At 43.6% G+C, this 12,506-nt stretch overlaps 1 protein-coding gene across 1 annotated transcript in view; it reads right to left on the bottom strand.

Moving 5' to 3' along the window:
* LOC109894701 (MAM domain-containing glycosylphosphatidylinositol anchor protein 2) overlaps positions 1-12,506 on the bottom strand; it is a 209,488-nt gene that overhangs the window by 85,507 nt on the left and 111,475 nt on the right. The window contains exons 7-8 of the mRNA XM_020488377.2: positions 7,843-8,172; positions 4,719-5,012 (exon numbers count right to left, since the gene is read on the bottom strand). Of these exons, the coding sequence (XP_020343966.1) occupies positions 4,719-5,012; positions 7,843-8,172 (624 nt within the window). The remainder of the gene's footprint in view (positions 1-4,718; positions 5,013-7,842; positions 8,173-12,506) is intronic.

The following is a 12,506-nucleotide window of genomic DNA, read 5'->3' as shown; positions in this document are numbered from 1 at the left end:
AATAGCTTCGTCAATATAAAAGAAAAACAAGAAAGGCGCGCTCTCGGTCGTACGCAGCAAACAGCTCTGGGGACTTCCCACTATCCACCGACTCAAAGTGGTCTTACTCCCTAATTTTTCAGAACACAAGCCTGAAACAATTTCTAAAGACTGTTGACATCTAGTGGAAGCCATAGGAACGGCAATCTAGGTACTAAACATTGACATACTGTATAGGCAGTCAAGAGAAAAGCACCCACATCAAAAATGTCCCACTTCCTGCCATATCAGTTCTGTTATACTCACAGACATTATTTGAACAGTTTTGAAAACTTTAGAGCGGTTTCTATCCAAATCTACCAATTATATGCATATCCTAGCTACTGGGCCTGAGTAAAAGGCAGTTTACTTTTGGCACGCTTTTCATCCGTAGGTGACAATAGTCCCCCATACCACAGTGAGGTTAAGCTTCGTGAGTTGGTGTTGACAACTTCCCACAATGACATTGCTGGACATATGTGTGTGAGGAAAACCTACAATCACATATTAAGACATTTCTTTTGGCCTCGGTTAAAGAGGGATGTTTCTGAGTTCATCAACTTGTCACACCTGTCAATTAACTGGTAAACCTAATCAAACTATTAAGCCGGTACCACTGTTTCTTATTCCTGTACTCAGCCAACCTTTTTGAGTATCTGATTATTGACTGTGTAGGTCCTTTGGCCCGTTCTAAAAAGGGTAGTAGTTACCTGTTCACTGTGATGTGTCAGAACACTAGGTTTCCTGCTGCCTATCCTCTCCGGTCTATCACGACTAAGTCTGTGCTAAACGCTTTAACTCTTGTTTATCTCACTGTTTGGAATCCCTAAGGTAATTCAGAGTGATCAAGGATCTAATTTCACCTCTAATCTGTTTGGTCAGGTCCTTCAACAGCTTCATATTAAACACAATGTGTCTAGCGCCCTATCACGCGCAAAGTCAAGGAGCACTGGAAAGTTTCCATCAAACACTTTGGGGGTTGCCTTGGTTACTGTTAGCCGCTAGGGAGGTTACACAGGAGAGCACGGGTTTCAGTCCAAATGACCCTGTGTTTGGACATGGGGTTGCATTGACTTCTATCTGTTCTCCAGGATGACAGGAAGTCTCCCGAGCCCCCTCAGTCCCTGTTATCTTATGTGTTTGATTTCCGGCAACACCTGTATGCCGCCGGTAAAATGGCTAAAGAGAAGCTACCCTCTTCACAGGAGAGGATGAAGGGCATATTTGATCGGCAAACTGAGCCTCGTCACTTTAGTCCAGGTGAACGGGTTCTTGCTCTGTTGCCAATTGTTGGTTCTCCTTTTCAAGCCAAGTTTCAAGGTTCATATACGTTTGTGCGCCAGTGCACTGAGAAAAACTATCTAGTTGCCACTCCAGAACGAAGAAAAGCACACCAACGGTGCCATATAAATTTGTTGAAACCCAATTATGCACTTTCCTCTGAGACTGAAGATGCTAGGTCCGTGCATGGGGAGGAAGATGTTCCTGGACCCGACGATTGCATACTGCAGGGTAGACCGAAAAATTCAGAGACACAGAGACACTGTTGTTTTAGACCGCCTTCTCGCTCATCTCGCTCAATACCAGGGACCGTCCATGTTGGTCCCTGGTATTGTGGGGGGGGGGGGTGAATACCCTCCCACACTGTCTACCGAATTCATTCTATTTGCTCTCATTTTCCTTAATAGGTTGTCGGTGGGCGGAGCCGGGAGGGTCGTCAGCGAAATGGGAAACACCTGGGCTCGGATGTGTCCCAGGATAAATACACCACTTCCCCATTCATTGAGACTCTCTCCATGCAGACACAATGATAGATTTAGGTTGTTTTGTTTATTTGCGTTGGCACCTTTCAACACACCTCATCATCACATTTATGCATGCAACCACTCCCTTACACTACCGATTACTGACTACACTCATCCCTGTTACGGTAATTGTATTTAGTTTACTTTGGTTATTAAATATATTTTGTTATTCCTTATCTCCACATTGTCTCCCTTTTTGTTACGAACTTCGAGCCGGTTCGTGACAAAATAAAACCCTTGAATGAGTAAGTGTGTAAATATTTGACTGGTACTGTATATCAGGTCAGAGATATAAGGTCACAGGCCTTTGAAAGAAGCGGTAATCCAAGCGACAACCAACTTGTTACGCCCTGATCTGTTTCACCTGTTATGTGATTGTTTCCACCCCCTCCAGGTGTCGCTTATTTTCCCCAGTGTATTTATCCCTGTGTTTCCTGTCTCTCTGTGCCAGTTTGTTTAGTCAACCAGCGTGTTTTTCCTGTAATCCCTTTGCTATTCTCCTTTTTCTAGTCCTCCTGGTTTTGACCCTGTCCTGTTTCTGTACCTGCCTGCCTGACCATTCTGCCTGCCTACCACTCTGTACCCCCTGGACTCTGATCTGGTTTTCACCTTTTTGCCTGTCCACGACCATTCTCTTGCCTACCCCTTTTGCATTATTAAACATTGTAAGACTCCAACCATCTGCCTCCTGTGTCTGCATCTGAGTCTCACCTTGTGCTTTGATACAACTCTGCATTTCAATAACCCAGCCCAAGGCATCTTCCCTCTCCAATATTAAGTATAGCAAACACTATTAATTAGATGGATGTTTCTCATAGTATGTGTCCCAAATGGCTCCCTATATATGGCACTACTATGGTCAAAAGTAGTGCACTACATAGGGAATAGGGTGCCACTTGAAGACTCTTTGGCCTCTAACAGTGTATTCCTCCATATCACCAGCTAATTTCCTCGGGTTGCATGCATCATTATTGACACCTGTGATAAAGATGAGCAAAAAAGACTATGAAAATATATAATAGAAAAATACTGAACTGTATGCTCAAAACAAAACTATATAGAGAATCCTTCCAGATCCTTGATATTCTTCGGCTTATGGACTGCCCTAATCAATTCAAACCACAGGGTTGTAATGGGGTTCAAGTCTGGAGATTGGCCATTGCAAAATGTTGATTTTTGTGGTCAATAAACAATTTCTTTGTGGATTGTGCTTGGGGTTATTGTCTTGCTGGAAAAGATCCACTTGTGACCAAGTTTCAGCCTCCTGGCAGAGGCAACCAGGATTTCGGCTAAAGTTTTACATTCAGCATCACTACATCAAGGGAAAAATAGTATTCTATCTAACAAAGATATCCACATATATTTCAGGATGTTGTGTATCCCTGGGAAAAAATCTGAATTCATGTAAACATAACAGTTTTGAAAACATAACTTGGTCTCTTGAGACAAATTACCCTGGGTATTTCTTTGTTGTTGAAAAAAACCGGAAGCACATTCAGAAAATAACCTCATACAAACTGTAGAATATAGTGGTGCATCTTTTGATGTTATGGGGCTGTTTAGCTTCCAGGAGGCTGACACTTGGCCGCAAAGTGGACCTTCCAGCAAGACAATAACAGCAAGCACACTTTCAAATCCACCAAGAAAATGTTCATTGACCACAAAATCCACATTTTGCAATGGCCAGTCTCCGGACTTAAATCCCATTAAAACCCTGTGGTTTGAATTGAAGAGGGCCGTCCATTAGCGCAGTTGAATGATATCAAAGATCTGGAAAACATCTGTATGGAACAATGGTGTAAGGTCCCTCCCAATGTGTTCTCCAATCTGATAAAACATATTAGAAAAAGGCTCAGGGTCGTTATCCTTCCAACGGTATGGCGCTGGGAACAGGGTTGCCAATTATTTTGACCTCAATCTTTTTGAGGTTTATCAAAAATGATTTGTTAAACAAAATCTCTTTCTCTGAGAAATTGTATTAGTATAAAATATACATTAAAAAAAAAAAAATTCTACAATATATTTCAGTATTTCTACATATATTTGTTTATTACTCATCTTTATCAAGGGTGCCAATAATTATGGACACCACTGTCTGTTCAACAAGGTTAATAAACGTAATGGATTATGCGATTACAAAACGCCTCTCGTTGCTCTACAGTGTAGGCCGCTAAGGGTCATTAACACTGACACACAACCCTTTTTACATAACATCTTTAGTGACTGAGTTAAGGGTCATTAACACTGACACACAGCCCTTTTCCATAACATCTTTAGTGACTGAGTTAAGGGTCATTGTTGAACCATTTCTTTGAACATGTTACATGAACCTTTCCATGTTACATGAACCTTTCCATGTTACATGAACCTTTCCACCTGGAGAAATGTAATTCTGACACTTTAATGATTAACCGATGAGACGTGTTGGATCTTAGGATTTTCCTTCATCTACAGCCACGTTACTATACAGTATGTCAAGAACATTAAATACCATAGCAACATAGGTGACCCCCCCCACACATCTAACTTAAACCCCTTAAAACGTATGTATAGTCAATTCCTGATGAGTGCCGATCAGATTGCACGTCACAAATTAAATATATAATTTTGAATATTGCACAGTTTACCCACCTTTCCTGACTCCCTCCTCCTTACAGAGACGTATCCAGGTCACGGCACCAATGTAACCAACTGTAATTTGAAGCAGTTCTATTTATCAGGAGTGGATGGTCGTCCAAACATACAGTACATCCATCCATTACTCTGCACGATGAGCTCCATCTGGCTCACAGAGACCTATCTGGTTCACGGCACCAACGTAAACCAACCGTTTTTCAAACCAATTGCATTTCTGAGAAGTGTATTGTAAAAACACTGTACATCCAGAATACTCACACTGCACCGTGAGCTCCACCAGTGCTTCCCGAGGCTTGACGTTGAAGCCGTTGTACTGGCTGGTGGCGCAGCGGTAGGTTCCCGTCATCTCGCGGGACACATTCACGATGCGCAGTGCGCCGTCGTAGCTCTCTGTCTGAAGGCCGCCGTCGGGCATGGGCACCTCTTTGTCGGCCCTCGACCAGAGGATGATGGGCTTAGGCTTCCCGGAGACCAAGCACTGGAGTTCCACCGTGTCACCCTCCTGGACCACCAAGGGGGATTTGTCCTGTGGCACCGTTAATTCCGGGGGAACTGGGAGAGAAAGGGAGAGAGAAACTTTACATTACTTTCAGGTATGTTACTTTATCATATGATATGTAACATGATGTTACTCTACGTAACTTTACTTTATGGCAGTGGTTATCAAACTCTGATACAGGAGAGCTAGGTTTTATTTCAACCCAGCGTTAACACCTGATTCAACTAATCAATTCATCACCTAGACCTTGATTAACTGAATCTGGTGGGCAAGAACCAAAGCCTGCACACCCTGTAGTTCTCCAACCAAGATCAGGGTGTTGATAGACAGAATGAGAAGGAGTCAGATCTCCACTTTCTTCATCACAACCACCCTGTGGGAGGATGGGCGCGCTGTGCATTCTGACCATCCAATCCTCAGAACCACCTCCTCGCCCGTCCGTCCCCCCCACCTCAAACAGTGCTTTGACTGTGACATCCTTGTTTGAATGTATCGTCTGGTGCCCTCACAAAAAGAAAAAGCTATGAATAGAAAATAGCTACAAATATGTAGTAGAGTGAGCGAACACGGAGCAGAGAGGCGAAGAGACAGGTCTCCTGGGCATTGCCAGGTCATTCATTTGGTGCATTTGGAGGGGTAGCTATCCCCCCTGAGCTTTCACCTCCTCTCAACCACAGTGGTTCTCTGCCAAAGGCATATACCATCATCCCAACCCGGTCCAATCATTCTGGACGGGCTTTACTTTGCTCTTAGCCCAAATGGATTTTAGTAATGCATGTTGGAGGTTGCTACTCTGCTCCATTGGATATAATATACTGGCCGTGACAATAAAGGCAAAACACAGGGACTAAAAATGGGAATGTGATTAGCCACTCAAGACGGCTAGATAAGAAGGAAGGAGAGAGGGAGAGGGAAGAAGAGAGAGAGGGAAGGAGAGGATAGGAGAGGGGGGAGGAGAGAGAGAGAGGGAGGAGAGAGAGGAAAGGAGAGAGAAGGGAGGAGAGAAAGGGAAGGAGAGAGAAGGAAGGAGAGAGAGGAGAGAGAGAGGGAAGGAGAGAGAGGAGAGAGAGGAGAGAGGGAAGGAGAGAGACGAGAGAGGGAAGGAGAGAGACGAGAGAGAGAAGGAGAGAGAGGGAAGGAGAGAGGAGGGAGAGAGTGAAGGAGAGGGAAGGAGAGCGGGAGGGAAGGAGAGAGAGAGGGAAGGAGAGAGAGAGGGAAGGAGGGAGAGAGGGAAGGAGAGGGAGCGAGAGGAGGGAAGGAGAGAGGAGGGAGAGAGTGAAGGAGAGGGAGAGGGAAGGAGAGAGAGGAGAGAGAGGGAGAGGGAAGGAGAGAGAGGAGAGAGAAGAAGGGAAGGAGAGAGGGAGGGAAGGAGAGAGGAGGGAGAGAGTGAAGGAGAGGGAAGGAGAGCGGGAGGGATGGAGAGAGAGAGCGAAGGAGAGGGAGCGAGAGGAGGGAAGGAGAGAGGAGGGAGAGAGTGAAGGAGAGGAAGAGGGAAGGAGAGAGAGGAGAGAGAGGAATGGAAGGAGAGAGGGAGGGAAAGAGAGAGGAGGGAGAGAATGAAGGAGAGGGAAGGAGAGCGGGAGGGAAGGAGAGAGAGAGGGAAGGAGAGGGAGCGAGAGGAGTGAAGGAGAGAGGAGGGAGAGAGTGAAGGAGAGGGAGAGGGAAGGAGAGAGAGGAGAGAGAGGAAGGGAAGGAGAGAGGAGGGAAGGAGAGGGAGAGGGAAGGAGAGGGAGAGGGAAGGAGAGAGAGGAGGAGAGGAAGGGAAGGAGAGAGGGAAGGAGAGGGAGAGGGAAGGAGAGAGAGGAAGGAAGGAGAGAGGAGGGAAGGAGAGGGAGAGGGAAGGAGAGGGAGGAGAGAGAGGGAGGGAAGGAGAGAGGAGGGAAGGAGAGGGAGAGGGAAGGAGAGGGAGAGGGAAGGAGAGAGAGGGAAGGAAGGAATAAAAGAACACACACCAGCTGAGACCTTTGCCAGGGAGGGAAGTGTGTGTGTGCATGCATGTATGTATGCATTTCCAGGTTGACTCACATTAGCATGTTCTACAAAGGCTCCCCACTGCAAATAGACTCAACTACAGTATTTCTGAGTTTGAATTGTTTATGCGTTGTAGCTACTCACCATGATCCTAATGGCCAGCACCTTCATGTTTATAAGTTCTCCCTTCCATTTCATTGTCAATTTACCAATCATCCCTCCCACACAAGGATAATCATGCCAATGGAGCCCGTCATGAAACATTTGATGTTTCGCACTAGCTTTACAAAAGTATTATCAGAAAAAAACACACCTAAATATCTTTCGTATCAGTTCGGACGCCAACAAACTAAAAGGCAACATACAGAGGAAGAAGCTAATTAGGAGAAAATAACACAGGTGACCCTCGACTAGCAGGCTGTAAATAATCATTAGGTTTGGAAGTAGGAACGCGCCACAAACGTTAGCCGCACATCCACATCAATTAGTGACTGATTTAGGCCTGGTTGAATGGACCGATCCCAATAACAATCTGGCCCGAAAACATTCCCATTAGAATGCAGACTTCACTGGAAACTCCATCCTTCTGCTGTACCATCCTTCCTATCAAAGTACACATACTGTACTGTAGTTATGTAGTGTACTGAATATGAAGAGGGGTAGGGGAGTCCATCATCTCATCCTTCATAACCACTGAAAGATCTTGATGTCTTTCCATATCCCTGTAACCTATGACCTTTAAACTATGACTTCCTGTAAATGTAATGACTTCCTGTACCTACTTTATGCTACTTAGACTTGTGACAAAGCCTGCCTAGCTCTGTGTAGTTAAAGAGGTTACTTCAGTCCACTGTGCCACACAGCTATTACAAAGACTAGAAGGACAACAGTAGAGTAGAGTCCATTGCTCACCTGTGGTCGAAGAGATATTGACGTCGATGCTGATCTCGGGGATGCCGCCGTTCTTCAGCACTGCCACACAGGTGTAGGTGCCGAAGTCGGTGAACTTGAGGTCGATGATGTCCAGGTTGGTGGTGCCTGGCTGGACTTCCGGGTCAGTGTGGGTGATGACCATGCGCTCTGAGCTGCGCAGCGGCCGTCCGTTCTTCAGCCAACTGAACAGAAGCTCCTCTGGGGGCGTGGCCTCCACCTGGCATGAAATCTTAACCTCACGGCCAATCTGGATGTTGTCGTCGTTGTGGTACGGGTCGGGCGTGATCCAGAACCGCCCCTTCTTTAGGCCTGCAGAGAGAGAGAGAGAGAGAAGGGGGGATAGAGAGAGGGGAAGAGAGAGGAGAGAAAAGGAGAGAGAGGACAGAAAGGGAAAGAGAGGAGAGAAAAGGAGAGAGAGGACAGAAAGGGAAAGAGAGGGAGGGAGAGAGAGAGGACAGAAAGGGAAAGAGAGAGGGGAGAGAGACAGGGGGAGAGAAAGAGAGAGAGAGAGAGAGAGAGAGAGGACAGAAAGGGAAAGAGAGGGAGGGAGAGAGAGAGGACAGAAAGGGAAAGAGAGAGGGGAGAGAGACAGGGGGAGAGAGAGAGAGAGAGAGAGAGAACAGAGAGAGAGGGGGGAGATAGAGAGAGAGAGAGAGAGAGGGGGGAGATAGAGAGAGAGAGAGAGAGAGAACAGAGAGAGGGGGGGAGATAGAGAGAGATCGTGACATCAGTGCTAATGCTAATAATTAGGGCCCAGAGTTTGTTTGTTTTATCCCCTTTAATATAATATATTATACAACATACACTCTGCCTTTTATCTTAGTCACTGAAGGAAAAGGTGTCTTTGCCTGTAATATAACATACTGTATAATATAACATATAATATATAACCAAGGGGCCTTCCTGTATTGGTATAGAATACAATATGGCTGCCACCTTGGGGCACAAAAACATCCAGTTTCAAATAAAGATGGCTGAATGAATGAATGCTTATTCATTGCACACCAAAGCTAGCTAGGCATAATATTAGTGTCAGAAGTTGGATCCAAAGACAAGTCTCCCTTTAGTGACAAAAAAAGAGTGGATGTAAGTCATTGTCTACTATAAATAGGCCCTGGAGTTTTTCCTTGTTAGGTGACATGCTCAAAACAAACCAAGGACACAGTTATTATCGACAGCTAATAATAGCAGGAGCAACAAAAAAAAACGAAAGAAGCCGCAGTCCCAGACACTCCAAGACAGGTTACATTTCAGTTGGGCTCGAATGAACAAAGACTTGAGGTTCATTTCAACTGTCTCTCATTTTTTCCCCTAACGACAGCGGTACATGTTTCACGACAAGCGGCTCATGACATTTTTTTTTTTACCACAGTGTTTTCCATAAACATATATTTTCCATTTACATCCGAGCTGAAATGCATCTTTGCAGGACACTACATAAAGTTGCAAAAGTATTTTCAATATACCAGTTAATAGTAATGTAAATGTAAAAAAACTGATATAGTAATGTAAAAAACTGATATAGTAATGTAAAAAAAACTGATATAGTAATGTAAAAAAACTGATATAGTAATGTAAAAAAACTGATATAGTAATGTAAAAAACTGATATAGTAATGTAAAAAAAACTGATATAGTAATGTAAAAAACTGATATAGTAATGTAAAAAAACTGATATAGTAATGTAAAAAACTGATATAGTAATGTAAAAAACTGATATAGTAATGTAAAAAAAACTGATATAGTAATGTAAAAAAACTGATATAGTAATGTAAAAAACTGATATAGTAATGCAAAAAAACTGATATAGTAATGTAAAAACTGATATAGTAATGTAAAAAAACTGATATAGTAATGTAAAAAACTGATATAGTAATGTAAAAAAACTGATATAGTAATGTAAAAAAACTGATATAGCAATGTAAAAAACTGATATAGTAATGTAAAAAAAACTGATATAGTAATGTAAAAAAACTGATATAGTAATGTAAAAAAACTGATATAGTAATGTAAAAAAACTGATATAGTAATGTAAAAAACTGATATAGTAATGTAAAAAAACTGATATAGTAATGTAAAAAACTGATATAGTAATGTAAAAAAACTGATATAGTAATGTAAAAAACTGATATAGTAATGTAAAAAAACTGATATAGTAATGTAAAAACACTGATATAGTAATGTAAAAAAACTGATATAGTAATGTAAAAAAAACTGATATAGTAGTGGGAAAAAATAACTGATATAGTAATGTAAATTTAAAAAACTGATATAGTAATGTAAATAAATATCAGATTTAGCCGGGGCCTCTCGTTACCCTTTACACTTACTACCTGTTTGGCCTCTAATACTATGAATCAGCAGTCAAATATTTGTACCTTCAGTTTGAATTCAAATGTTTTGAGCATGCACCTTAAAAGGCAACAGCCATAATTGCAGTGAAATGTCAACCCCACCCACGTCCAACAGAAAAATATCTGTTTCCACACTATGAAAACAATGCCTATGACATAAAACATGAACCACAACAGAAATCTCTCCAGTCTCTTGGCATCACAAAGAGTTGCTAACTACCCAGCACCTAAAAATAGCCCAGGCGAGTGCGTGAGTGAAGCATGGTTTTATTGTCACTATTAATCAAGATGAAAAGTAAATCCCTCCAAGACACGGACTTCAAGCCAACCGCAGCACCATGGGATCAAGCTAGTGAATGATGAATGTGAAGTCACTCACTCATACAGTATGGTTACTGTAGTACTGAGTAACTACAGATGGGGGTCATGATGTGAATCAGCCTGCTGCATTCGATGGTATTTACATTTGTAAGTAATGGAATCCACTTCGTGCTCCGATAGTTACGTAAGCCATTTTACTTACATGGAAGAAAAAAGTTAAGGATATTTCAGACTAAATTAAATTAGTCACATGTACACAACAGGTGTATACTAACAGTGAAAGGCTTTCTTATGGGCCCTTCCCAACAATGCAGAGAGAAAAAAATAATAATAATCAAAAAAATTATAATCACCAGGAATAAATACACAATAAGTAACAATAACTCAGCCTGGTCTCATAGACTGGACGTAACATAGTACACGTAAATCCGGGACACACAAATTAGTATGATAAGTTATGTTCGGTATGGTTACATAAGACAGAAGAAAGTTACTTAAGGCAAAAATGAACGGAGGGTAGTTGGTCGGCTTATAACGTGAACGTCTAGCAACCCAAAGGTTGCGTGTTCGAATCTCATCACGGACAATTTAAGCATTTTATCTTATTAGCAACTTTGCAAATAGTTACTACATTCGAGCTACTTTGCAACTACTACTAGAATGTTAGCTAACCCTTTCCCTAACCTTAACCCTTTAACCTAACTCCTGACCTTAACCCTTAGCCTTAACCCTAATCCTAACCCCTAGCCTAGCTAGAGTTAGTTTATTGTCAGGATAAACAGCTCTGTTGAGATTACCAAATTAAAATGCAATTAAACCTAGGACTTGCCGTAACTTGACTCTCTGCCTGACAAGTTACTTTCCTAGACTGTCTGTGTGAAGATTACCGTCTAACCTTGTTTCATGCCATCTCATAAGTAGTCATATAAAAGCTCTTTTGATAATGGCTGTATTCATGCGAGGGCATCAGATTCCCAATTTCACCTCACAGGCTTTATGTGCTCATGCAAGGAGACTCCAGCCATTCAGGCTCAATTACGCTATTGATTAAGTTGCAAATTCTCCGATGAAAGGTGAGTCAAGCTGACCCCCTGCATGCATGCAGTGATCCGCCTGAGACACTGCTGCGTTTTTACTGGGGGGGGGGGGGGGGGGGGGGGCAGAGAGGGTATTATTTATACAGCTTCCCTCTAATGCTGTCATTTCGCTGCTCAGTTACATTTGCTGCCCTGCATGTAAATCAACATGTTAATCAGATCTTCATCAAATTTGTTCCTAAATCATTTATTTGGCTCGCATCCTATTTCCTTTAATGACTTGTAAATGAGGGCTGTGGGTGAGAGTGGAGCAATAGCTGGCCCAGGACCCTAGAGTGAAGACGGGGCCCAGTGGACACTGATGGGCTGACGGGGCCAGCTGCAGAAGTTCTCTAGGGGAGAGAGAATAGGAAAGGAAGAGAGAGCAGAGGACTGGAGAGGAAGAGGGTGGAGGGGAGAGGGCGGAGGGGAGATGAAGAGCGCGGAGGGGAGAGGGAGAGGGCGGAGGAGAGTTTAAGAGGGCGGACAGGAGAGGAAGAGGGATAAAGGGAGAGGATGAGGGAGGAGGGGAGAGGAAGAAGGAGGAGGCGAGGAGAAGAGAGGAGTGAAGAAGAGGGAGGAGGGGAAGGAGGGGAGAGAGGAAGAAAGGAAAGAAGAGGGTGAGGTGATGGGAAGGAGGAGAAGGCAGAGAAGAGAGCGGAACAGAGCAGGGGAAAGGAGAGGACGGGAGGGGAGAAAAGGGGAGGAGAGGAAGAGCAGAGAAGGGATGGGTAGCGGGGAGAACAGAGCAGAGGAAAAGGGATGGGAGGAGGGGAGATCAGAGGAGAAGGGATGGGTGGAGGGGAGATCAGAGCAGAGGAAAAGGGATGGGAGGAGGGGAGATCAGAGGAAAAGGGATGGGTGGAGGGGAGATCAGAGGAAAGGGGATGGGT

Source organism: Oncorhynchus kisutch, linkage group LG7 (genome assembly GCF_002021735.2).
Source record: "Oncorhynchus kisutch isolate 150728-3 linkage group LG7, Okis_V2, whole genome shotgun sequence".
NCBI lineage: Eukaryota > Metazoa > Chordata > Actinopteri > Salmoniformes > Salmonidae > Oncorhynchus > Oncorhynchus kisutch.
Note: the sequence above shows the minus strand (reverse complement) of the source record. Positions and strands in the feature narration are given on the sequence as shown.